The sequence below is a fragment of the Artemia sp. Qi Xiang Cuo genome, chromosome 11, assembly GCF_049724085.1.
Source record: "Artemia sp. Qi Xiang Cuo chromosome 11, ASM4972408v1, whole genome shotgun sequence".
Taxonomy (NCBI): domain Eukaryota; kingdom Metazoa; phylum Arthropoda; class Branchiopoda; order Anostraca; family Artemiidae; genus Artemia; species Artemia sp. Qi Xiang Cuo.
Window position 1 is genome coordinate 29,742,744 of NC_142804.1, and position 27,725 is coordinate 29,770,468.

The 27,725-nt window shown below is 36.1% G+C and overlaps 1 protein-coding gene across 1 annotated transcript in view; it reads left to right on the top strand.

Annotated features, from left to right (window-relative positions):
* Positions 1 to 27,725, top strand: part of LOC148946855 (1-acyl-sn-glycerol-3-phosphate acyltransferase epsilon-like) — a 66,225-nt gene that overhangs the window by 2,970 nt on the left and 35,530 nt on the right. Inside the window, exon 2 of the mRNA XM_089097165.1 lies at positions 16,148 to 16,223. Within this exon, the coding sequence (XP_088953291.1) occupies positions 16,148 to 16,223 (76 nt within the window). The remainder of the gene's footprint in view (positions 1 to 16,147; positions 16,224 to 27,725) is intronic.

The window sequence follows — 27,725 nt, forward strand, 5'->3', positions numbered from 1 at the left end:
CTATATTTCGAAAGGGCCTGTTGCTGTCTGTCAAAAACTTAAACAAGGTTACTACAAGATATTCACAAAAGAAATAAATCAATTTATAAAAGCCATTATCTACATTTGAATTTGAATAAAGGAACATTTTTAGTGCACTTGGTATTCCATTACTTTAAATAAGAATTTTTGACACTCAGAACCTAGTTTTGACAATGTAATATTTGTTGCCATTTTAATTTAATTTTATCAAGAAAAAGCTAATGTGACTAGAATTCAGATAAAATCAAATGTATCTTGATGCATTGGTGCTAGTCCCAACTCTTTTTTGCAATACATAACTGTTTGGTTTTTGCAAATGATGTCATGTACTATGTTAGTACATCATACAAGCACTTCTTATGACATCATATAACTTACTTACTTACTTAGATCCTCCTGAGCCATCTGTGGTGCATAGTAGACCACAAAGCCGCGCCGAAAAGTCAGCGGCGCGCCGCCGAGCTTGCATCAGCGCGCTGACGCCGCCGCTGATTCTATCGGCGGCGGCGTCACTAATAACCCGCCTGTTTTTTTTTTTGTTTTTTTCTCTCTTTTTTGGTTATTGATATCGACCTCCGGGCTTCAACCGTCATCCCAGCTAATCTGTTTCTTAAAGATAAATACTGTCATCTTGGGCTCGCTATGTATATCGGTTCGTAGGAAGGAGAAGAAGAAATGTTTTTTGAAACAAAAATTCTACCTTCCACTTTAAAATTCTGTTCATTTTTCTTTATGATTTTTCGGATGAAAAGAGGTAGGTAAAAGAGCATTAGGCAATTCAGGATGTTATCATAGGCTGTGCAATCGAGCTGCCTAAGTAAAGAACAATGTTGGCACAATGTATTATTTATTTATTTTTTTCCATACCAGGGCAATTCGTATCAAAGGAGTAGTCATAGAAACTTCGAAAAGGGCTCATTCGATTGGAAATTGGAATGGCTAATGCCCTTTTTAATAGTCAAAAGTGATTGGAAGACAACTAACAACCCTTCCACGCCCACCATTTCCCCAAACGCATCCAATCAAAATTTTTAGATAGCCATTTTGTTCAGAGTAACTGATTTCCAGAGAGAAAATATGTTTTTTGAGGAGGTTACTCCCCCACAACCCTTAGGGCAAGGGTTTTAAGTTATACCCTGGGGGTATATAAGAACGATGTTGGCACAATATATTATTTATTATTCTTTCCTTTAAACCAGGGCACTTCATATCAAAGAAGTTGTTGTAGAAACTTCGAAAGGGCTCCTTCAATTAGAGATTGGAGTGGCTTGTGCCCTTTTTAATAGTCAAAAATGATTGGAAGGCAACTAACACCCCTTCCACACCCACAATTTACCAAAACACATCCAATCAAAATTTTGAGATAGCCGTTTTGTTTAACGTAGTTGAAAGTTCTGAAACTTAGGTCTTAGAGGATGACAACCACCCTCACAGCCCTTATGGTAAGGGTTGTAATTTATCCCCTGGGGGCATATACAGTGTTTATAGAAAGCGTTGTTGTAGAAACTCAAAAAGGGAACATTCGATTGGAAATCGAAAAGCCTAGTGCACTTTTTAATAATTGAAAGTGATTGGAAGGCTTGACACTTTTATAGTAGAGATCAATGTGGGTATTATGTATAGCCGTTTTGTTTAACGTAGTTGAAAGTTCTGAAACTTAGGTCTTAGAGGATGACAACCACCCTCACAGCCCTTATGGTAAGGGTTGTAATTTATCCCCTGGGGGCATATACAGTGTTTATAGAAAGCGTTGTTGTAGAAACTCAAAAAGGGAACATTCGATTGGAAATCGAAAAGCCTAGTGCACTTTTTAATAATTGAAAGTGATTGGAAGGCTTGACACTTTTATAGTAGAGATCAATGTGGGTATTATGTATCATTTTTGTTGTTGTTGTTTAGACCAGGGCACTTCGTATCAAAGGATTTGTCGTAGGAACTTCGAAAAGGGCTCATTCGATTGAAAATAGAAAGGGCTGATGTCCTTTTTAATAGTCGAAAGTGATTGTAGGTAAACTAATCCCCCTCCCATGCCCACCCTCCCATTTGTCTTTATGTTTAACAAGTAAATGTTGCCTTAAGATTAAATAAAAATGCACTGTGTTAATGCTAATTCCCAATAAGGCATCTCAGCAGTATCCCAAGAACGATGTTCAAACTTTCGGGGCTTCTTCTGCTCTTAAAATTTGACCAAATCAAAATAGCGTAAGTGTATCCAAGCTATCAAAGAAAGTAAAAAAAAAATCTTGCAAATGTTATCAAGTTTTCCATTTCAGATCAACTAGAGGAGGTATGAAACTAAATTAAACACTACTATTTGTGTCCAGATTTTTAAAGGGTCTATGTTGTTAAAAATTGTAACCGCTGGAGTGATGTAACCGCTGGTTTAAAATTGTTGGTGTTGTTAAGCCATGGTATCTGACTTGTGTACGATTTTTTTTTGATGATGTTATTTGTTTTTTTACTTCCTTTTCGTATCTATTTGATGAACAGGAGATGTTTGAACTTCAAACTTTGAAAGTTATACACACATAATCCCAATCATTAACAAGAAGAAAATGACTAAACACGGGATTTTATAGGAACAATGCAATGTTAAACTTAAACACAACATAGGTTTCCCTGGGTCTAGTGGGTAAAAATGAGAATTCTATTTAGTCTGATTGACGGTGAACATAAACACTTTCCGCACGGCCCAACAAATTCCTGTTTTGTCATATTGTTCTTGTATGTTTTTCGCCAACCATTTAAAAATCCTTACTAAAATCGAGGTTGAAAGTGCTTGGTGAAGAGTAATTTTTATTATTATTTTTAATCAGAAAAATCGGCGCGCCGTGGTGCGCCACCGGCCTAAAATTGGCGGCGCGCCGCCAAAAAAATTTCGCGCCGCCGCCGATACTAAATCACACATTTGCCGCCGTCATGTCGCCGTGGCGTGGCTTCTGGGACTAGTGCATAGGGCATCAACAAAGCATTGGTAAATGTCATGTATTGGCACTGCAGTAAGTACATCCTCCCACTGGGGTTGTAGTGATTTGTGAACACTGCATAGATCATGATTGTACATGCATCTGAGTGTGTTTCTTGGTCTTCCCCTCTGTTGACACCCATGCAGCTGCCATTGTTGAACCTGGTTCAGGATTCTGAAACCATTCATCCAAAGGACATGGCTAAGATAGCCTCATCTCTTCTTCTTAATCACTTCATTAATAAGCAACTGGCCAGTTCCTCTGCAGACCTTGTTGTTGCTGACTTTTTGATGCCAACTGATATTCAGTATGCATCTCAAGCACATATTTTTGAAAGTTCTGAGTCTTTTCTCTGTCCTAACATCTAGTTTCCAGCACTCACTGGCATACAATAGCAAAGACAAGACATTGCTACTAAGAAGTAGCAGCTTGGCAACCAAGTATTTCTTTGGTTTTCATACTGGCTTAATTTTGTTGAAAGCAGTGTTTACCATGCTAATTCTTCTCTTGACCTTATTTTGCACCTCTCCTGTGTATTCAACCCAACTTCCAAAGTACTTAAATTCATGGGCTTGTTCAACTCTGAGATTTTCGTACAGGAGCTCAACTGGTAAGCCTGATGTTGCCATTGATTTAGTCTTGTCTATGTTGATGTTTAGGCTGACTTTCTCTGCGTTAATGCTCACTTTGTTAAGGAGCTCCTGGAGTCACTGTTTTGTCTTTTCCAGAAGTGCCACATCATCTGCAAAGTCAAGGTCAAAGAGGATTTTATTTTCTATTTCTATATTATATTTTCTGACTGTTACTCCAGAGCCAGTCACTTCTCTCAAAACAGAGTCTATTAAAATGACAAATAAAAACAGTGATAAAATGCATCCCTGGTGCACTCTATTGTGACAGGGTTGCATCCCTGTTGCACTATTTTTGTAAAAGGCCATGGTCAAACTAATTATTTTCTTGGGGACACCATAATACTGTAGAATTTCCCAGAGTGTGTCATGGTTCACAGAATTGAGTGCCATTTCAAAATCAATGAAGAGCATGTATATCTCTGTTGGACCACTCATTTGCTTCTTTTATCAGAGTCCTGAGTGTAAATTTGAGGTCTGAACAGGATCTACCTTTACAAAGCCATGTTGCTCTTCTCTCAGATATGGATTGAGTGCTTTTCTCAGGTACTTGAGTATCACAAGTGCTACAACCTTACTTGGTACTGATATTAGGTTTACACCTTGTCAGTTATCACAGATAAGTGCATCACCTTTCTTAAATATCTTAACAATTATCCCTTTGGTCCAGTTGCCAGGGACCTTTTTGGACTGCCAGACTGTTGCAATCAGTGTTATCCACACTGAGAGGCATGTCTTCACTGATGTCTTGATCATTTCTGAAATTATGCAGTCTTCACCAGACAATCTTCCATTCTTGAATTTCTTCATTGCAACAAGTATTTCTGCAGATGTGGGGGGGGATTCTTGTCAATTTTCAGGTTAAGAAATGGCATAGAAGGGATGTTTTCTTGGTCAGTTGGTCTATTTAATACCTTTTGAAAGTGGGATACCCACTTCTCGTCAATTTTCTCAGTTTTGGTGAGAACATTTCTGCTCTCAACTTTGACTTGGCTGGATCTGCTGAGCATCTTTCCTAGCATTTCATTTGTGAGCCTGTAAACTGCTTTGGAGTCTCCTTTTCTTGGTGCTTCCTCTGCTAGCCTTCTCTTCTACAGATCTCTGCTTGTCAGCTTTTGTTGACTTCTTGATTTCTTTATCCTTCATTCTATACAGGACATTTGCAAAGACTGAAGTTCTATCACCACCAGCAGAGATAATTTGCTGTCTCAAGTCATTGCACTCATCAATCAGTTTCCATATTTTTTGGATATCTATCTTTCCTTTGGTTTTTTCTTATATGTGAGCACATTGCTTGTAACTTGATTGTATGCTGTCTTCATTTTTAGCCATGCTGTTTCAGTCTTCTTCTTCATAGCTTTGCAAGGTCTGTGGATCCAGTGGGAAGTCAATGTAGTCTGTCTGTGCAGTTTTCTATTTCTTTCCTCAACTCCATGCAAAATTTTCTTCAGATTTCTTGGTCATGTAGCTTATATACATCATAAAGCTTTGCAAAATTCGATTTTGTATTTTTGTGTGCTTTCAGCTTTACTTTCAATTTTGCTACCATCAGGATGTGTTCTGACTGGGCATCTGCCCCTCTGAAACCACGTACGTCCAGAAGTCTAGTCTGCCGTCTCCTTGAGATTAGGATATGATCTATTTGGTTCTTTATCCTGCTGTCTGGTGAGATCCATAACTGTTTGTGGATGGTTGCATGTTCAAACTGAGTTTTGCTGACCATAATCATTACTCAGAGCATAATCTACCAGGAGGGCTCCATTTATATTCATTTCACCAAGAACATGTCTCCCTAGGACTTGCGGACAGCAGTCTCTTTCTGCTCCAACCTTTGCATTGAAGTCCCCAACCACACAGATAAGGTCTTTTGATGGGACTTCTGATGTCAATGACTGAAGAGCTTGGTAGAATGACTCCTTATTAGTATTGTCTGCAGCATTTGTAGGAGCATAACATGTAATGATTGAGATTTTCAGATAGGTGGTTACAAATATTGCAAGTAAGCACCTCTCACTGACTGGCTTCCATTCAACTAGTGCTTTGGTGGTGTGGCCAGACAGCATTATCCCAACTCCAGCCTGGTGTCAGGATTCATTTTCACTGTAAATTAGCAAGTAACCATCTCCTAGTTGTTCATGTCCAGATCCAATCCAAACGACTTTGCTCAGAGCAAGGAGATCTAGCTTATACTTCTTGATCTCCCTGAATACTTGTTGAGGTTTTTTCAGTTGGTTTAGTGTCCTTACATTCCAGAATCCAAATTTTGTCATAGTTTTGGCTGTCATAAATTGCGTCTGTGGGCCTGCTGGGGTTGTTGTTGAATGGTGTAGTGGGGTATCCAAGGCTATCATTGATGTTACTTTTGCAATTTGGAATTTTATGGGGATAGGTCGTAAGCTTATCACCCAATTCTCCTCAATTTACAGACTTGGGACAGTCATGCTCCTCCAACCTCTGTGAGGCCAGGATCCTTGCAAGGTTGAGTTCAAGGTTTATTATAATGATACTTGGATCGCATTTTCTTATATGATGTCATGCATAGCATAAATAAGATTGTTGAGTTTCCATCACAGCAGTTATTTATACAATATAATGTCTGTTGGGAGGCCCAGAACCGAAAATCTACAGTTGCAGTTACTATAAATGATGATTCTTTGGAACCAACACCTGCACTATCAAACATGATAAGATGTGAAATTTGACAACCTGGACCATCAATTGCAACAACACCAATACAGACAGCTAAAGTAAAGGCCATTTCTAAATTGTCTGAAGTAATCAAAATCCAAAAACGTATCAAAAATGAAAAGGAAAAGCAAGGGCAGTTAGAAGATATGCAAAAACAACAATTAGAGAGTGTTAAAAATGGAAATGAAGGGCAAAGACACACGCAGTTAGGAGACATACAACACCAAGCAAGTGAGCAAATCAAAATATTATTTTTGCATCATTTTATTTTTTTATTTCCTAGTTTGTTTACATGGAGAAAAAAATTATAAAAAATTGCACTTTGGGCTTTACCTAATTCTTTATAAGCGATAAGAAGAGATAAGCTAGAGCTGCTGCAGCTGCTGCTCCTCCTCATCATCTGGTGCATCTTCAAATGAAACTAAGAGAGGAAAGAAAATTAAATGAAAAATAAAATCAAAAAAGGTGAAAAAATGAGGATTTTGTCAGCCAGTGGCGAAACATGAAGAAGAAGAAATAAGCAAATATTTCGACAAGGATCTCCGTGCTAAACAAAAAAAAGAAAGAAAAGATAAAGAAACCAACGAAAATCTAAACTTTCGATGTTTACCTCACAACAACAGAACAAAAACTAAATAAGAACCAGGTTGGAATCAATGAAAAAGAAATCTACCAAGATGATTGAGCTATTATCCTATACATAAATTGTTAACCTATATAAATTGTTTTGCTACAGCCTTAGCTGGCCTAAAAACTCGTTCATCATTTGATGTGCAAATAGGTTCTTTCAAGTTATACCGGATGAAAATATTGATTGAGTCCTTCAAAATTAAACTGTCATAAATTGGGCTTAATGAAATATCTCCAGTATCTCTATTTATTGCTAAATTTTGGTTCATGTATTTTTTTATCTCAATTACCTCTTTAAAAGTTTGTGGTAGGCCATTTACAGTAGATATTAAGGCATCCTCGTCAAAAAGAACCAGATGGGTCGGATTTTCTAAAATATGCAGGGCCAATGCCGAATCAAAGTTGTCATTGTTATTTTTCAATCTCAGGGACTTTTCTTTTGAAATTTTGTGTTCATGGAAACGTTCACCTAATTGTTGATGGGTCCTACCAATGTAAAATTTCCCACATGAACACGGGACCCTGTAGACACCACTACCCAGTATAGGGTCAGTTTTATCCTTTCCCGAGTTGAAAAAATGTTCAACTTTTTGTTCAGTTTTGAAAGAAACAGAAAGAATAGTTTTTTTTAAATTTTTCCAAGTTTATCGCCAAGTTTCGGGATGTATGGTAAAGTGATGAAAGTTTTTTTCTTAATTGCTAGGGTAACTGAATCAAGGGGGCGGGCTCCCTATTTTCTTGTTTTATCTTTTTTAATCGTCTATCTATGATATTTTCAATAAGTTTTATTGGGTAACCATTGCAGAATAGAATATCTTTGGCATAGTTTAATTCCGAATTTATATGATTACGAGAACAGATTTTTAAAACTCTGTCGACTAAACAGATTATTAACCCTCTTTTCACAGAAGGAGGGTGATGTGAAGAGAAATGTAGATATTGATCATTATGGGTCGGCTTTCTGTATATGGAAAATTCAAGGCTAGGAGCAGTTTTATAATCAAAACATCCAAGAAAGGCAGCTTGCCTGAATCTTCGAGTTCCAGTGTGAACTGGAGATTCGAATCAAAAGAGTTCAAATGTGCCAGAAAATCTCTTAGAGAGTCTTGTCCATGTTCCCAAACAGAAAAGATATCATTAACAAAACGAAACCAGATAGAATGTTTAAAGTGGAAACTATTCAAAGCAGACTGTTCTATGAAATCCATGTAAAAATTTGCCAAAAAAGGAGACAAAACAGTGCCCATGGATAGGCCCATGGTTTGAAGGAAATTTTTTTTTCGGAATTTAAAATACGAGGGGAACTTGTTGCAAAGACGAACAAGCGTCATTATTGTATCAATTTCCAAAGTTTTGTAATCCGACCAGTATTCTTGATTATATGCCATCTTTGTCACTTTCAACTCGATCAAAGGAAGAAATTAAAATCCTCCGAAACTTGAAAAAACGACAAAAACACAGTGATTACGAGAGCAGACAAGGGAAACACAGTTGTAATTATGAATTCTGCAGATTATGAAATAAAAGTTAACACCCTTTTAATGGATAAAAATACTTACAAAGAAATAAAAATTGATCCCACGGACAAATACACACAGCAGTTAAGAAAAAACTAGGAATTTTAAAAGACAGTAGACTAATTACCCCTCAAATTTACAAAAAAAAATTCACCCCAAAGGTTGTTCAGCCCCAAAGTTTTATGGTCAAAGTTTAAAGTTTTATGCCTAAAATCCATAAAAAAGATATTCCGTTACATCCTATTGTAGCATGTTATAGTCCTCCAACTACGGTTATAGGAAGTTTCTTAACCACCATTTTTAAGCCTCTTTTAAGCACACAGAAATCCTATATAAAAAATTCCATCTTGTTGAGAAGTTAAAAAATCAAAGCGCAACAGAAAAAACTATTTTATCTAGTTTTGATGCAGTCTCTATGTACACTTCATGCAGTGTCCATAAATGTGAGCAGGCCTTACAAAGAAAATTAGAGGAAAATTCCGCTTGGTCGGATTACAAAACTTCGGAAATTGATACATGTTAAGGATATTCTATTCTGCAATGGTTACCCAATAAAACTTATTGAAAATATCATAGATAGACGATTAAAAAAGATAAAACAAGAAAACAGGGAGCCCGTCCCCCTTGATTCAGGTACCCCAGCAGTTGAGAAAACAAACTTTCATCACTTTACCGTACATTCCTAAAATTGGTGGTAAACTTGGAAAAATTTTAAAAAAAAACATAATCTCTCTGTTTCTTTCAAAACTGAACAAAAAGTTGAACATTTTTTCAACTCAGGAAAGGATAAAACTGATTCTGTACTGGGTAGTGGTGTCTACAGAATCCTGTGTTCCCATGTGGGAAATTTTACATTGGTAGGAACCATCAACACCTAGGTGAACGTTTGCATGAACACAAAATTTCAAAAGATAAGTCCCTGAGATTGAAAAATAACAATGACAACTTTGATTCGGCATTGGCCCTGCATATTTTCGAAAATCCGACCCATCTGGTTCTTTTTGACGAGGCAACCTTAATATCTACAGTAAATGGCCTACCACAAACTTTTAAAGAGGTAATTGAGATAAAAAATATATAAACCGAAATTTAGCAATAAATAGAGATACTGGAGATATTTTATTAAGCCCAATTTATGACAGTTTAATTTTGAAGGACTCAATCAATACTTTCGCCCGGTATAACTTGAGAGAACCTATTTGTACATCAAATGATGAAAGAGTTTGTAGGCCAGCTAAGGCTGTAGCAAAACAAAGGATTATTGCTCAATCATCTTGGTAGATTTCTTTTTCATTGATTCCAACCTGGTTCTTATTTAGTTTTTGTTCTGGTGTTGTGAGGTAAACATCGAAAGGTTCGATTTTCGTTGGTTTCTTTATCTTTTCTTTCTTTCTTTCTTTTTTTTTTGTTTAGGACTGAGGACGACTCGGCGGAGGTCCTTGTCGAAATATTTGTTTATTTCTTCTTCTTCATGTTTCGCCACTGGCTGACAAAATCCTCGTTTTTTACCTTTTTTGATTTTATTTTTCATTTTTTTATTTTCTTTCCTCTCTTAGTTTCATTTGTCGTGTATAGCCAGTGTGGTCTTAGAATGTATTAGTGCATCTTCAAACGCTATATCTGGCAGATCATCTTCCACCAGACCATCTTCACTATCACGTGGCAGTGAACTATTGATTGAAAGACATAATGGCAGCATGAACATCCCTTCCAGCTTTTCACGTCAATTTCCAGGTATTTTTGAAGCTGCACAGCAATGCTCATTTTTTTGCTATTGAGTCACTGACAGATCATTAGAATTTTGTTCTTTGTGGTGGGATTTTCTGTGGTGGGTCTGTACTAGTCTATGACCTGACCAGAGTCTGTCGTAGGAGTTTATAATAATACAAATTGTTGAGATTACTCCCGTAACTCCCGTAAGCACCAACTTCACAAGCACCACTCCCGTAACCACCAACTTCACAAAAAAACAGCCCACCAACAAGCTGCCAATTCTATAGCTTGTGCAGTCTCAAAGTACAATGATTTGGAAAATGGGCCACTTTTGGAGATGTAGCAACAGAGTTCTGTGTTCAAAACCCCAACAAAGTCAGCTTCAGATCTTTTGTTAAACGAATCACCATCCTTCCGGAATTGGTAGGAAAATTTAGCAAGCTCATTGATTTGACTTACTGCTTCTGTAAACTCATCCTGTGTCAGTGAGTTTGCACCAAAAAGTGGATCAAGTAGAGTAGCTGCAGCCGGGGCGGGATCATATGATCATATGCAAATATCCTCCTATTTTTGAAGTACTTGTGGATTTTCCTTTCCTGGGCCTTTGAGACTGTCAAAAACGGTACAGTCTCCTGGAAATCCTGCTGTAGCAAATTGAAGTACGGGACGACACACGAAACGAGAGCTTCCTCTCCTTCAAAGAAGTGGCAGCAAAGTGACATTGACTTCAAGAATTTCAGATAGGCTGTTAATTGACCCAGTTTCACATCACCAAAAAGCACTTTTCTGTTATCCTGAATGCCCTCACTTATATCACACCTTTTATCGATTGACTTAGACCGTAAAGGTTCCCACAACTCGATCATGAAGCACGTAGATCAGTAGATAGATCCCCAACGAGTTTTGATAGATACTTCTGGGTTGATAGTTTTGCCAAGAAGTGCAATCTGCTTTTCGTTAAGAACAACTTGAGCCATGTGATGAGACCTGACAAATGTAATGACCTTAAAGATACTATTGACACACTGGTCTATGCTTTTCATTGTATTTCGGACAAGTAGACTCAAAATGTGAGGGATGCAACCAGGGGTTTGAAGGTGGGGGTATTTTTGCTTCAATAACGAGGTAGCAAGTTTATTTACACTAGGAGTATTGAGGCAATTGGTTTCAATCCCTATCATTGCATTCCTGTCTCCAGTCATAGCAGTGCACCAAACTAGCAACTTGTTCCAGTTCATCAGCTGCAAACTGCGCAGTGGGCTGCTTGTCGCCAGTTTCTACTGATTCAAGGAAGAGAACTTTGTCAGTGACAAAGACATAGTTAACAATGGGTTCCTGTCTAATATATGTTCATCCATTGGAATAAAGAGTTTTGGCTGTTTTGCAGTTCTGAATTTCTGGATTAATGTCAAGTGTGCTTTCAGAAAAGTATTCATCAAGGTATTTGATTCACACTTTGTGATCCGAAATTTTCTTCTGAGCTGGATTTGTAGGTCTTATCGCCTCTGCAAAATGTTCATTTTTTACCACAGCAAATGGTATATGCATGCATAAAATACATGAGTATTTTATGTTTTGACAAGAAGTCAAAACATTGGCAAAAGCCAGAACAAGTATCCATTTGAAAACCAAAATTCCAAAGAAAAGATTCAATTTGATTTTGTGGAAATCTTATAATGGCACTTCATTCAGAAATAATTAAGAATCTAGTGGGATGATGGGAAAGATTTATGTTTGGGCACAAGTTGCTGCTGTGTCACCATCGTGATGCTAGATTAGAAGAGATTGGAAAGGAATATGTTTTATTAATAAGCCTTACCACCCGCAGTATAGCCGGATCTATAATTCACTGATTATCTATTCTTATAGTTAAAGATAGCCAGTAAAAAAATTTGAATCAAAAGTCAGAAACTCACCAAATTAAATTGACCTCTGCTATGAACGTCTTATTTATTTAGACTGACTGGCTCATCGTATATCCCTTTTTTTCTTTATATCCCCTTTTTTTACTCAGGCAGGAAATGGCAAAGAGGTAGTTAGACGGAGCGATATTGACATAAGCTCAAAGGAGTATGACTCATGCATTGAATCTGATGAATGAAAATTTATTTACGATAGATTTTAGTGACGTGGTAACTCCCTTAGGGATGGATTTGTTTCAATTGACAACATTTTTATTCATCAAAAACTTAAACTTACTACTTTTGAAACTTACCAGTAAGTTTGACCTACCAGTACCATTGCCGGTACTGGTACCATTGACTTACCATTGCCGGGTAAGTTACCCAGTGGTAATTTACCGTGTGGTAGCTTACGTCTTGCACACTACCTTATAGTCACCCTTTCAATAAATTTCAGATTTTTTTTACTTGGAAAAATTTTGGCCTGTTTGAGCAAAAATCACTGTTTTACAAGCAAAAACGCTGGATTGTGGCAATTTCCTTTGGCATGTGCTCTATATATTACTTTTTGATAACTTGAAATCGATTTTCTAGCTTAGGTGTTTTGACTTATAGCTTTTTGTCACTCTTTAGAGTAAAATCGTTATTTTGTGCCACAAAATGGCAGAAAACACCTCTTTGTTATAGCACAATATTTTTGTTATGTAAAATAGGCACTTGCACTTTTAACTTCCATTCAAAAGAGCGTTCTCTGATGTTCTAGGACCATTGGCTCAATGCAGTCATACCTCTTAAAATTCTGCAATCATTTGTCTTGGGAAAAATACACAATTTTGCATTTTTGCAGATAGAGCCTTGAGAACTCTGTTGTAGGGTTGCCTGATACTCTGAATTTGATGGTTGGATTTTTATTAAGATTACTAACTCTTTTGTTTTTCTTTCTTTCCCTCGTTTTCTTAAATGGGAAAATATTCTCAGGCTTGTAACTTTCAGTGGGTAACTTAGCTTTAATGAACCTTATATATTTAGATTCACCATAAAAAGCCAATTATTTTTTGTATAATACTTATAGTTCATTAGTAGGAACTGTTTGATTATTATATGATATTATTTATATGACCTTATTATTATATGACCTTATTTCTGTCAATCTTAGTTTCTAATGTGGCTCTTCCCTTTTATGTGAAAAAAAATCTTTTTTTTATTAAATTAAGTTAGTCAGAAAAAAGATGTATTGATTTCTATAGTTTTAACATTTTACACTTCAAATGTTTCCTTTATGGGAAAGCTGCTCCTTTTACCCTCCTCTCTTATATTCTTTACTTACATCTCCCCTGAAACTCTTTGCTCAAGTCAAGGTATATTTTCCCTCTGAAACAAGGAAATTTGCAATAAGCCGGGAGCTGTAAATTGCACCAAAAGGGCAAGTTACTTATATCATTGCATTCGTTAGTCTTGAGTATGTCCACTCACTGAGCCAGAAATTATTGTATTATTAGGTCTTTTTTCAAAAAGTTTGTGGTAACGGGTTGTAAGTAAGGAGCAGCTCCGCTCAATAGTAGCCAAAATTCTAAAAACCAGAATTTGGATATCAACAGATACATCAAACGAATCACCTTATTATGCTGATTCCAAATATATAAAATTTATCAAGTTTAGTATTACGCATCAATAGTTACAAGCCTGAGAAAAAGTTCCTGATTTTTTAAATAGGGGAGAAAGACCCCCTAAAATTCAAGGAATCTTAATGAAAATCACACCATCAGATTCAGCGTACCAGAGAGCCCTACTGTAGGCGTTTCAAGCTCCTATATACTGAAAATGAGGAATCTTGCTATTTTTGCCAGAAGAAAGATCACAGATGTGTGTTTATTTGATTGTATCGAAATAATGGTCCTAAACGATAGGGAGAAGGTGCTTTCGAGCAGAAATTAAAAGTTGTAATGCCCTTTTTAAGTGACCAAAAAGATTGGAGGGCAACTGGCCCCCCTCCTACACCCCTTTTTTCTCCAAAATTATCTGATCAAAATTTTGAGATGGCTATTTTTTTAAGTATAGTTGAAAAGGCCAATAACTATGTCTTTATGGGTAAAATGACCCCCCACAGTCCATAGGGAGAGGCCTGTAAGTCATGGAATTTGTCCATTGTTTACGTAGCCTATATTTGTTATTGGGAAGTATACAGACATTTTTTTTGGGGGGGGGATTAGTGCTTGGGGTGGATTTCCATAGGGACAAACTTTCTTGGGGAGGGAAATTTGGGGGGTTGTATTTTCCAGGAGAAATTTTGCACTGAGGGAATTTGATAGAATCCGTATAAGAATTTTTTTTAATTGTCTTACATTCTCTTTGCCAACTCAATTTTGCATGCAGAGATGTTCCGGGGGAATTATCTGGGGGCTATTTTCGCGTGTTTTTAGTTTCGGGGGAAAAGTTCCACGGGAGGGGGCATTTACGGAGTGATCGAGAAACCGATTAGAAATTAAAGTATTTTTCAAAAGACAGTATGCCAAGGAGAATTTTTCAGGCTGAATCGTCCGTAAGAAATTTTACGGGAGGGGGACTTTCAGCGAGGATGGACAAGTCTGGAGGGAATTTGATGGAGGAGGGTTGCACTTTACGTTTGATGACATTTTTACAGAGGAGTCTCTCGTGAGGGGGAGGGTATATTTCATGGAGGATGAGCCAAATATACCTGCATTATTGGAAAAACGATCAAAAATTAAATTAAAAAACAAGTTTTTTTAACTTAAAGTAAGGAGCAACATTAAAAATCAAAACAAAAAGAAGTTATTCCGTTTATGAAGGGTTGCCCCCTCCTCAATACGTTGCTCTTTCCTCCAAAGTTTGAATTGTGTCCCAATTTTTTAAGAACCGCTACTAAAACACAGGGGAAAGTGGTAACAGCTTTAGCGTAAAGAGCAAGGTATTGAGGAGGGGAAACCCTTCATATACGGAATAATTTCTGTTCGTTTTGATTTTTAATGCTGCTCCTTACAGACAGTTAAAAAAAAATACGGTACTTGTGTTTTTATTTAATCTTAGAGAAAAATCTGAATTTGCTGAAAAACGAATCTTGACCAATTATGAATGTGTCACGTTTGGTCTTGTCTTGTCACACGTTGAGCGTGTACGAACCGTTACCCTAAAAGTCTAGGCTATATTTACCTTGAGTGCGGGCCGTGGCCTAAGGGAGCCGCCTTGAGAGAACTGGAGGCTTAGGCCAATATACCTATATAGACGTCAACATAAACAAGTAAGATACATAAGTTTAAAAAGATAAGTTTTTTAAGGGTATTTAGAGGTTACAAAGGTTCCAATGTTGGTAGGCAAAAACAATATGGTCCTCGCGCATCTAAACTTGCCTGGCAATAATTCTAATGGCAATGAATGAATGAATCCAAATGAATGCACGCAAACTCATGAATAATGAACTCTTTCCTTCCCCTTCCCCGATTATATATTAGAAAGAAAAAACGCTGACTGCTTACGAAGGGAAATTCCGTTACATATTCATTGAGACAGGAAGCGTTTCTGAGCTTGCAAGGAAACGTTTCTTGATTTTCTGAAAAGAATGCCTGCTTATTTTTTTTTCTAGAAACTTCCATGGTCTTTTTACCAACTTCGAGCTTTAGTTCTAAGACAATTTTGACTTTTAGTTTCCCCTCTTTTTCTTTAAAAATTTATTGAATGTCCTGGCACCATCGCTAATCTCATTGCAAACGTATTTTAAATCCAAAAAACCCTGTATACCAAATTTCAAAAATTTTATTTGGTAGATGGATAGAACTGAATCCCAGACATGGAGTAAAAGTGAACTTTTCCTCGTTTGTTTATTTATTAAAACCGTAGGAGACCAGAACAATAACATACCAGATCCAGCACAAGGAACATATACCTTGATGTATTAAATTCAGTTGAAGTTCAATGTTGTGCTGGTGAGTCAGGTTTAAACTTCCTAATGTCTTGAGGTATGGTCATGGCTTTTTGTGCATTGTCCTTAAAAAAGAGAGCAATGAAAAGAACTAGATTTGCATGTTCAAGTCAGCTTTAAGCTATAAATGCTTTATTATAACTTGCAGATTTACTTCAGTGGTGACTTGGAATGCTTCAAGAAAGAGGAATCAGTCCTTTATTTTTCAAATCATCAATCAACAGGTGAGTAAACATATCTTGGAAGTTTTTCTTGTATTTGGAAATTCATGCCAGTCGAAATTCCCTTCTTCAAAATGAAGTTAATAATCTAGAACAATAAGGCACTGCTTTTTAACAATACAAGCAAAATCAAAATGGCTTACTATCTACTTTGTGTACGATTAGTTTCTCTATCTTTTTGCAAAGATGGTGTTTGTTGCAATGGCTAAACCAGGGTTTTAGCTCCAGTTAAAAAAATTCTGTGGACCATAGTTTCAAAGTACTTTATAGATTCTTAATATGTTATGTTTGTAGTGGAATAATATATGCTTTTTTTTCTTTAAAAGCAGTTATTTGTCAGACTCGGTAAGCTACTATAGTTTGCTGTAGCATGTTATCTATACAACAAAAATGAACAAATCAAGAGTTTCCTACCATTTTTTTTGCACAATATAATACAAACCAGGAGTTTATATTATTGATCAACTTATTCTGCTCTGTGTAATTTATGAAGTTATTTCTTATTACAGCTATCTTTTAAACCAATAATTAACTTTGATGAGTTAGTTGGCAGAAGGTTTTTTTTTTCTGCCGTAAAACTATCATTGTTAATCTGGTTTGTATGATTAATCTTGAGTGCTTGTGCATCATTGCCTTGAATAAGGGACTTCTCCTTTTTGCGGCTTCAACTTGTCAAGCAGCTCCACATTGCGGATATATGCTTAAAAAACTCTTTAAAAATATCTTCGAGTAAAACAAAAATAGCCACACTCATTTCTATATGAAACCATAGGTGAGCGATTTTTCATTTTTTAATGTTATGCTAATATTGCTTAGAATGTAGGGAAAAATAATTGAATCAGAGTCAACTGGGTAATGAACAAACAAGTGTTGGCTTAGTGAATAGTGAATCTCCCATGTATTATTACGAGTATCTATCATTTCTTCCGTGGCGACTTTATATGGAAAGGTGGTTTTAAAAACTAGGGTGGGTGCTCTCATTCAAAGTCTGGAAAGTCTAGTGTTCATTTTGATGACCAAAAGTGATTTTAAAGCAACCAGTCCCCCATCTCTTTTTTGCCCCTGGGTTTCCACAAACAGCCTCCCCCATGGCATTGCATAAAATTTCTAGATTGCTATTTTTCTTTAAAATAGTTGAAAGTTCCAATAAACATGCCTCTGAGGAAGATGTGAGCCACACAGCCCCACGGACATGAACCCTCAGTTATTCATGCTGCCCATTGCTCATAGATTAGATGCATGGTAGAAAATGGTCCCATGTTTGACCTTACTGTCTGCTCGGCTTGATATTTATATCCCTAAGTCTTTAGATCAATGGAACCTCAATGCACAAGAAAACAAATTATTGGCTTACCCAGATAAAGGCCAAAAAAGTCCTTTTTTTTAACACATTATAACTTACATCCATAAGCTCCAGGGTGAAGGCACTAAAAAGGAGAATTTAATGGACAAAAATGATTTAGGCTGCAGGCATGGGCCCCGCAAATAGGGCCCGAAAACGGGCTAGAGTCCTTTTTAATTGTCTTATAGCTTAGATCTGGAAGTCCTTGAACAATAGGACTCAATGCTAAAAAAGATGGGTCAAAACTTCCTTTCTCAAAAGGCTTGAAACTTGCATCTGCTGTCCTTAGACCAATGGGACCAGTCGTGAAGGGGGCATCACTTTAAACTGGCCCATAGGGGGTATACTATTGTAGCTACTAGTCCCTCAAGAGGCTATTACGCGCACCTGTGTTTTACGCAATACTACAGTGCGCTTGCAGCGGTATAATACACCTGTTTGTTACATAATAAGGTATTGTTTACTTCAGGATTTCTTTGGATGTTACGTAGTAGGATATGTTTTTTTTTTTATCAAAAATAGACTATAATATTGAAAAGATACAAAATTATTTTCTATTACATATTTTAAATTTTTCTTCTTTTCTTTCTTTTATCCAGCGGTATTTGGTCCTCCTTTCTGCGTTTCCTCTTCTTTTTTGTGTTCTCAATAATAAGTGGTGATACATGACGTAATGTATAGAATCAAAATGGTTTTTGTTTCTTTTTTGTACTCTTGAAAGAAAAAAAATCAATCCTGTTTCTTTCTTCTTTTTTTATATAAGACTCTTTGCTTATTTGTAATCTAGTTCCCTATTTCTCTATTATTCCTTCACTTTACTACTTATCTATCTTACCTCTTACTCGACGTTCCATAGCTTTCCACTTTTATAATTCCTCACATACATAATTTTTTCTCTCCTAGTAGCCTACATTTTATCTACCTTTTTCCTAAAAACTTTTTTTTCATTCATACGATTCTCCATCCATTAATTTACCATACAACAATTTCACAATTCTCACTCTAGCTACCCACGGCGACAAGGGGCTTCTCTCATTCATTAGGCCTATAACATGTAACATTAAAATACAAATTTAAAATGCATATACGTTTTTGTACTTTAAAATATATTCACCTTTCTTATAACACTTTAAAACACTTTTCACTATATTTACATAAATAAAAGAAAAAATTAAAATATAACACCATTTTTTTTTTAATACATCACATTTCAACAGGCTCTACTCTCGCTGGGCCTTGCGTTGTTAGGTAGCTACAATAATCCTCAAAACAAATCCCAAAAATCAAATACTTCACAATCCAGGTGAATCGTATCCCCCTCAACATATAAAATAAATTCCACTAGTTTAAAATAAATTCCAAACAAACATTAAACAAAAAATGACCAAATCTAAAATCAATAATCTAAAAATTCATAAAATCCTATACTATAACTATTCAATTAGATTTAAATATTACCTAATAAATAAACTTAAAAATACTGAACAAATCCTGAAGCTAACTATTATAATCTGAAAATTCTAATTAAACTCTAAAATCAAACACTTCATTAAAAGTTCGAAATATTTAACTTAAAATCTGACCTTATTCCATATACCAAAATTAAAAACTCCATTTTCTCATCTTCTACCTAGATCCTTACCGCAAAATGAAAAAACAAAAATCATACAAATGTAAAACCTTAGACCCTTAAACCCTATAATTTTTTCTCAACTCTCCTTTTATTATTATTATTTTTCCCCCTTTTTATAACAACACATCCTTGCCCACCAAGACACAAAAACTATTCCCTTCTACTTTATACATAACAAGTTCTCAATTTTTTCACACTTTATAATCCTGATCTTTTCCCATTCTGTTTGCACACGATTGTTCACATCATAATCTTCATTCTGCTTTTCTTATCACTTCCACGCGCAATAAAGACATTTCGATACTGTGTAAACTCTTGTCCTTGTATAGGCCTCATCATCTACTTTAAGGTACACAGCTTTCTCTAAATTAATTTCAACTTTTTTACCTGTAACACTTGCCAATAAATTCCTCAGTCCTGCTACATTTGTTTCTTGTTTTTTCCCATTCTAACATTACGTGATATTGCGTTTCTAGTTTTTCTCGCATAGCTTACCAAGTCCATTACTACCACTCATATTCATCTTTATTTTCGACTCTTCTGTGGGTAGCACATTATGCATAAAGAAAAACATCTGTTCTTTAACTTTTGGCGGCAACAGGCAACTTTATAGTAGTATGAAACTTTTGTCCACCTCTTCTTCACTATAACTACCATTTTCAATTATTCTTAGTGGAGGAGGTTGCTTCTTTTTTTCATAATATTCCTTAAGTTTTACTTTGTCAATTTTCCCACTTATCTCAAGCGACATTCCTAATTATTCTATTCTATAAATTCCTCCAAATGCTTGATTATATTTTGGAGGATATTCCTTTTCTTTTCTTTTCCATGTTTCATACCAAGCACTTGGTGATTCTTTTTTCCTCATCACTTGTTCCAACATTGTCCTAATAAAAATTTCTTTCATCTTACATTCTGCATGTATGAACTGAAGACCTCCATGATTTCTATATATAAACATATTGTCTGTTTATAATTTAGGTGGAAATTTTTCATTCTATATGTACTGGTAAATTGCACTCACAATTTGTTTTAGATGTGTCTTTTTGGGTTTTGAAACAAAGGACAGATACCATAAAACTGGGCAAGCATAAGTATTCACATACTGGGCTCTCTGGTGAACCGTCATACCTCTTCCATATCCTTGTCTAAGAGCATTTTTGAATTTTGATATTGTACTTATCCAATTTTCACCTTCCCTTCGGCTCCAACTTCTTTGAAAAAACACACCCAATATTTTAATTTTTTTTCCTTTCTTGGGATCCCCTCATACACCTCGTCTACCTCATCTCCCAGTGATAGCATTTCACACTTATTTCTATTGAGCTGTAGCTTGAAGATGTCACAATATTCAACTATGCACTGAACGGCCACTTTGAAATCATCTTCAGTTTCTGTGTTCGTTGTCAGATCATCTACAAAACTGTTCAACTTCATTGCCACATTTTCTATTACAATGCCATTTGTTTCCTTTTCTAAATATATAAGTAACGGATCAAAATATATTTCAAACAGTAAAAGGCTCAGCGGGCATCCTTGGCGCACTCCAGTTTCTGCTTCAAATTCTCCTGTAAAATCACTATTCACACAAATTACCTGTACTATTTTTTCAATTATCCTATTGATCCATTTTATGAATGTCTCGTGGAAACCGTGGTAATTCATGATCCATACTAATATTTTTTTTCTTATTTTATCAAAGGCCTTTTTAATATCATAACTCGTTATCCTGTACTTTATTTTCTTTTTTTCCTTTCGACTTCCTGCTTGTATTATTACGTCTCTTATATTAGCCAATAGATCTGCTGTTTAACGGTTTTCTACTCCTCCTCCTTGGTTTACAGTTAGTATGGATGGTAGCACCTTTTTTAGGCGGTTTGCTAATACTTTAGATATAATTCTGGAATCGCAGTCTGCGATATTAACTGGCCTCCAGTTGTTGAGGTCTTCAGGGTTACCTTTTTTCGGCATTAATTTCATCATCCCTAAACACTGTATCTTGATATAATCGTTATTTAGTAACTCATTAAAAATATCTGCCAGATGTTCTGCGATTTCTTCGACATGTGTCTTATCAAATTCGTAAGGCATTCCATCAAGCCCTGGCGTTTTATTGTTATCCGTCTCCATTATAACTTTTTTTTTCATTTGATAATTTCACCGTTAGTATATTATTGTCTTCCTCTGTCACTTGATTATATTAAATCTTCCGAAAGAATTCGTCCACTCTCCTTTTCTTCTTCTGTCTCTCTTGTAAATACATTCTTGAAGAAGGATTTTACTTTTTCCAGGATATCTTCCATTTTCTCAGTTGTTACCCCATTTTTCTTTTTAACTCTTTTAAGATTAGTTTCTTCTGCTTGCTTTTTCTCCTTGCAAATAAGTGTTGTTGTTAGTTGTTCATTCCTTATCTAGTCCTCATATTTTGCTTTTATCCTACAGGTTTCTGCCTTCTTTGGTTCTATTTCTCTTATTTCTAGTATAGTCTCGAAGTATTCCTTATTTGAATTTCTCCCTTCATTTATCTCTCTTTTTAGTTCATAAGCCATTCTATAAAGAAATTTCAGATACTCATCGCCAGTTTTTGATAATTCTAGTGTAATTGTCTTTACCTCTTGCGTAATTCTGGACTTCATCGTCTGTTTCCAGTATTAGGGTAGTAGCTTGGGATGTACTTCCTTCATCGTTTTCAATATCTTACCTATCTTTGTCTTACATTCATCACTTCTTAAGACTGCAGTATTGACTTTCCATGTAGATTTCTTTTTTCTTCCTTGTATTTTTTCCTTTTTGTTTGACACTAACACTGCATTGTGGTCAGTGAAAGACACTATCTTGTGTTCTATGTTTACCATTCTTTGTAACATTACTTTTGATGCATAAACTCTGTCAAGTCTTGCTCCACCTCCATGTTTCCTACCCAGTTTATTCTTGTAAAGCTGTTTATCCTCTTAAGTTCCTCCCAGACATCTGCCAGTTCCAGCCCATTTATTAGCTCAACCAATGCTCTGCAAATATTATCTTCTTGGGCTTTGGCATCTTTCTTACTTGTTACACAGTTAAAATCTCCAAGTATCATTAATTCATTAGTATTTTTGGGGATAAATGCTGCAATATCTTGCCGGAAGAATTTCTCTCTGTTTTTCCTATTTTGGTATTCGGATGGGGCATAAACATTGATATGTGTTCTTCTATTTATCATACAACTGATAATCCTTCCTTCTTTGTCGATTCTGACATTTTTTCGCTTAAATTGACGTTTATATACCACTGCTACACTACCGCCACCAATGCACGTGTTTGTTAAATATTTGTGTTCGGGTTCTACACTTTTTAAATTATCAGCATCACTTTCTTGTACAAAAGCTAATTCTATACTTTCTGTCATCAGAAAGTCTCTTAAAAACTGTTCTATTTTTTTGCTTCAGTCCATTTACATTAAACTTATAAGTTTTTTGGGTCCAATTGTAATCTCGTTTCATTCTCCTCTGCTTCACCAGTTTTTGCTTTCTTGTTCTCTTTTTCTGATCCACTGGAGGATGTTGACGTATTCATTTCTACTTCTACCATATTCACCAATGTATTATCCACGTACTCTTCCACCAACAGCACCGGTGTAATGCTATTCAGCATAGATTTCATATTTTCTATGTGTTTAAACGTTCCAGATTCTTTCTCTTTTTCTTCGTTTTTCTTAAACCGTCTGTTTTTATTTCTTTTCATCCCCCTTGTTTTGACTCCTGGTGTAGACTGGCTACGAGGTCGTATACCTGTGATCTCTTCTTCTTTTTCACTTTTTTCGTCGCTTACTGTTGATTTAACTGACTTCTTTTCAAGTTTCTTCCTCATTTAGTTCTTCGTAGCCTCTATGTTTTCTGTCTCAGTGTTTAGTTTCTGTTTTTATTCTTCTCTCATTTCTGCAATTCTTGCTCTTCTTTTTGTTCAATTTTTCTTTCATCTTTGGCTAAGTATTTATCCATATTTGAATATTTTTGCTTTACCTCTTTTGTCAACGATGGATATGACACATAATCATCCAGTTTGACTATCTCCCGTTCTTTTCTTTGATTTATGGCTGGTTTTGATGGAGATACAGAGCAGTCCACCACCATATGTCCCTATGGTTGCACCTGGCACACGTTCTTATCTGTCCATCGTACCATACTCGTAATCGTAGTCCATCCACAAAAACGAAAGATGGAATGTTCATAGTTATTTTCATTTTCGCTGTAAATCTTGTTTTTGACGTTTCTATATATTCACCTCCCTGGTAGACATCCCTTCTACACTGTAGCACCTTACCGTAGCCCGTCAGTACTTTTTGCACTGTTGACCGTTCCATCTCAAAGGGTACTCCTTCGATTTTGACGTAGCTAGGTCTCTCCTCGCAGCTTTCAATAATTACATATTTTACTTATCCACCCGACATTGCGAATGGGAGCAATCCGTTTCTTCACAGTTTGTAAATTTAACAAAAATTGTTTTCTATAACTTCAAACCTGACGGATCTATGCCTATCGGATTTTCTTTTCGCAAACCCTACTGTTTCATCCATCTGTGTATCGCAAGTTCAGTTGGCAGGTCTTCATCTGTAAATGCGGTAAAACTCATAAATGCTGTATTTTTTCGAACATATTTCAACGTTTTCCCATCTTTTCCTACAATTCTTCGTGCACTCGTCTTTTTTTCTCCCTTTTCACAATGCTTTAAACACGAATAATTTAAACTAAGTAAGTAAAATAGCACACACACGCAAAAACAAAGCAATCAACAAAATGCTATTAAACAACCATCAACGCCACCACAAAAAAAAACATCCAAATAACAGAAAAAAATTAAACCAATTGCCAGATTAAATATTTTACTTCAACAGTCTCTGCATGCTACCTAGCGGTCTACGCAAATCTACGAAATATTTTAACACTCTCTGTGCGCTACCTTGCGGTCCATGCAAATCTACGAAATATACACTATTTAGTGACGTTTCGTATTCACACTTAATACCTACCTATCCTAAATAACTTTTTACCTTACTTACTCAAACTAAAACTAAACACGAACACTGAAAATATTTTATAATTTTTTCAATCTATATAATCTTATTTTCGCTATGGAACGCTTTCTTGTAGGAGATGTTTTCGTCAAGATGCAAAGGATTTCTATGGGTGTTTCGTAATAGTGCTTGTTAGAGTCCGATAGTCAAGCGGGAAAGTTCCAGTTGTAAAAAAATTATCATAGTCCTATATTTACATTTGAAGATGATGCAACCTTACATTACTTGTTTTGGTTCTGGGAAACCTTTTTAACCCGGAAAAACAGGTTTTGAAGGTCATCGACACGTGACATGTCACATCATAGGGTTCGTTCACCTCAGTATTGAAAAAGAGTTCAGTTTGTCAACATCGAGAATATTATTCTTCAGTAATGGATGCTTTTACTCTATTGGATATTGAAGGCGTTAGAAATGGCGAAATGAAACCTAGAGTGCCTAACGTATTTGTAGAAATTACAACGGGTTGCTGGCTAACCCTAGAATTGGACGAGATGTTTGTACGATATGTAATATCATAAAGCAAATTGAAGTCGGAAGAACAGTTATGGTTTGCAGCGAAGGTGAATATAATGTACGTACAAAGATTAAAAGATGAATTAAATGCAATAGTGTAATATATTGAAGACAAAGATCTGAATTAAAATATAAAAACGGAGTGAGTTTTTCACTAGAGAGACAGAATCTTCCGTTTACTTTACGTACAAGAGATAAAAGTCGAAATTTTCAAATTTATGTGAAGAATGTGTGTATGATGACTAGCACTTTATAAAAGCCAAAACAAGTTTTGAAGGAATTTCGCCATTGATAAATAAGGCATTGGTATAGGTACGTGTACCTGTAGCAATATGTCATTGATTCGTGATTGTATGAGGAATGAGTGGTTTGATATTATTTCCGCTAACTCTAAGTTTTCAATTGCCAAAGCAACAGAACTCGTAACATTATGTTTTCGTACATGAAATATTGCCGAGATAAGAGAGACTGTTACATCTGGTTGAGTGCCAAGTACTTTTCGCAAAACAAACATGGACGGTGGAAGTTGTAGCTTTATATCAATCTTAACATTGGGAGGCAACCTTTAAGGTATATCAAAAATCTCATGATTGATTTTCCCAACCAATTGTAAATCTTTAGTTGTCGCATTTCTAAGTGTATTGCGAGTGTCAGTGTCCCTTTTATATTCATATCTAATAGCCAAACCTCTCAATAACTTATAGGACATTGGAGTCATCAACATGAATTGTATATAACTTGCATAATTGGAAATATTATTGTTTCAGCTCGCCAATGTTCCATTTATGTAGACACTGTTTTGTCTAAACAAATTGTGTAGTACACAATTTTCATAGGATAACCCCGCGGCTGCACTTGGTTTTTCATTGTTAGATTTGTTGAAAATCACAAGCAAATCTATAAATCTGGGATTCAAATATTTATCAAATAATCTTCACTGGAATAAATTTGAAAATGAATGTTTGCAGAGAGCGGCTGTAGCGGATAAAATTGTTCATAGTAACCATGTTTTACACTCACATCAACATTTTCTGTATTGAAAAGATTTAGAGATGAGGTGACTGAAGAGTGAGATTCTTTATGTGGTAGATATGCTATTTCCAGGAAAAGAAACCATTTTTCGATCTAGCAACTTTTACTCTTGGTTTCTTTTTCTTCTTTGATAAGACCGATGTTTTACGCTTCTGACCGGAGTTGAGACTGATGAGTGAGGAGATGTTTCTTGGCCTCTTTAAACCTTTTCCGCTTCATCGTGATTTCAATCGCTCACCGAGGACCTGAGATTTTGTGAAACACTTTCTTTAAAATCCTTCCCAGAGACCCGATCATTTAGTGCAGAGGACTTAAAATCCGCGGAAACCGGTGCAATATATTTTTTTAGCAATGGGTAATGCAGTGCGAAATAACTTAGCACACCATTTTCCGAGACCGTAACTGGACACTGAAGAACGACCCCTGTAATAGTCCATTCCATGACCCAATTGTCGCGGTCTAAGAGTAGCAACATAGCAGTCAATATCAGGAGAAACAGAACTAGTCTTTCTATTAGCCATCTCACTGAATGGGTTGAAATTGACATATAATCACAGCCAAACCTTTTGTTATTACTAGAAGATCGCCTAGTTCACTTCTTAATGTTAACTGGCAGAGTTCCAAATACGAAGTGCTGACTGGAATATGTTGAAGGTGCTTTATATTGTAGTGGTGAATGTCTTCGTGAGTGGTTTGCTTCAATAAAAAGGATGCATAAAGAAATATACAATTCACAGATGAGAAGCCGGGTGGATAGTCTGCGAAAATAACACGTTCAATTCCACTGGTGCTTCCAGCGCTTCTACCATTGATTATATTTTGTTTAAAACCAAGAACATCTTTCAGATTATCATTGAGATGAACCTTCTCATTGTCGATGGGAGAACTAATGTAAACCCTATCCTGTTCCATTGAATAGTTAAATTGGAATGCACCATTTTTACGAGCAGAGATTCTTCTATTGAAAGCACGACACAAATCATTCATACTACCATATTCTTTGTATGGTAACGTGATGAATATCAGCCGAGTTAATTGATTCTATCCCTTCCTCGGTAACGAGTTGCCAATCATGTGGTCTAACTCTTATATCATATATTTGATCCTTTCTCAGGACATCAAATGTATTTTTAAGAATACAATCAACAAGAGCAACTTCTTACTTTCTATCGAATTCGATGGCGGGGGAGAGCTTCGTCCGAAAATTACTTGTTTTATCCAAATCATCATAGAGTCGTTAAGAGACATCGGACATGAATGTCACCTATAAAATAATTGGCATTGTGAATGTCTTCAGAGGCAATCCAAGAATCGAAATCAGAATTGTATCCTAGCCAGGGAACTCGCAGAAGTAAGAGACAGTTGCTTGTTCGCTGGCTAAGATACAACTCTAAGTTAACATTAAGATTTGAATGACGCGATCGTCTAGCAACAACAAAAGGTTTGTCTATGATTACATGTCATTTTCGACCCATTCAGTGAGATGGCTAATAGAAAAAATGCTTTTTGTCCTGATATTGATTACTATGTTGCTACTCTTTAACGGCGACAACTGGGTCATGGAATAGACCATTATAGGGGTCGTTCGTCAATGTCAGGTTACGGTCTCAGCAATTGGTTTGCTAAGTTGTTCCGCACTGCGTTACCCATTGCTAAAATCTATATTGCACCGGTTGCCTCAGATTTTGCTCCTGTACACTACATGATTGGGGTTCTGGGAAGGATTTTAAAGGAAGTGTTTCACAAAATCTTAGGTCCAGCGCGCGATCCCTGGGTGAGCGATTGAAATCAGTACAAAGCGGAAAAGGTTCAAAAAGGCCAAGAAACATCTCATCACTCATCAGTCTCAACTCAGGTCAGGTCAGAAGCGTAAAACATCAGTCTTGTCAAGGAAGGAAAAGTAACCAAGAGGGAAAATTATTAGACCGGAAA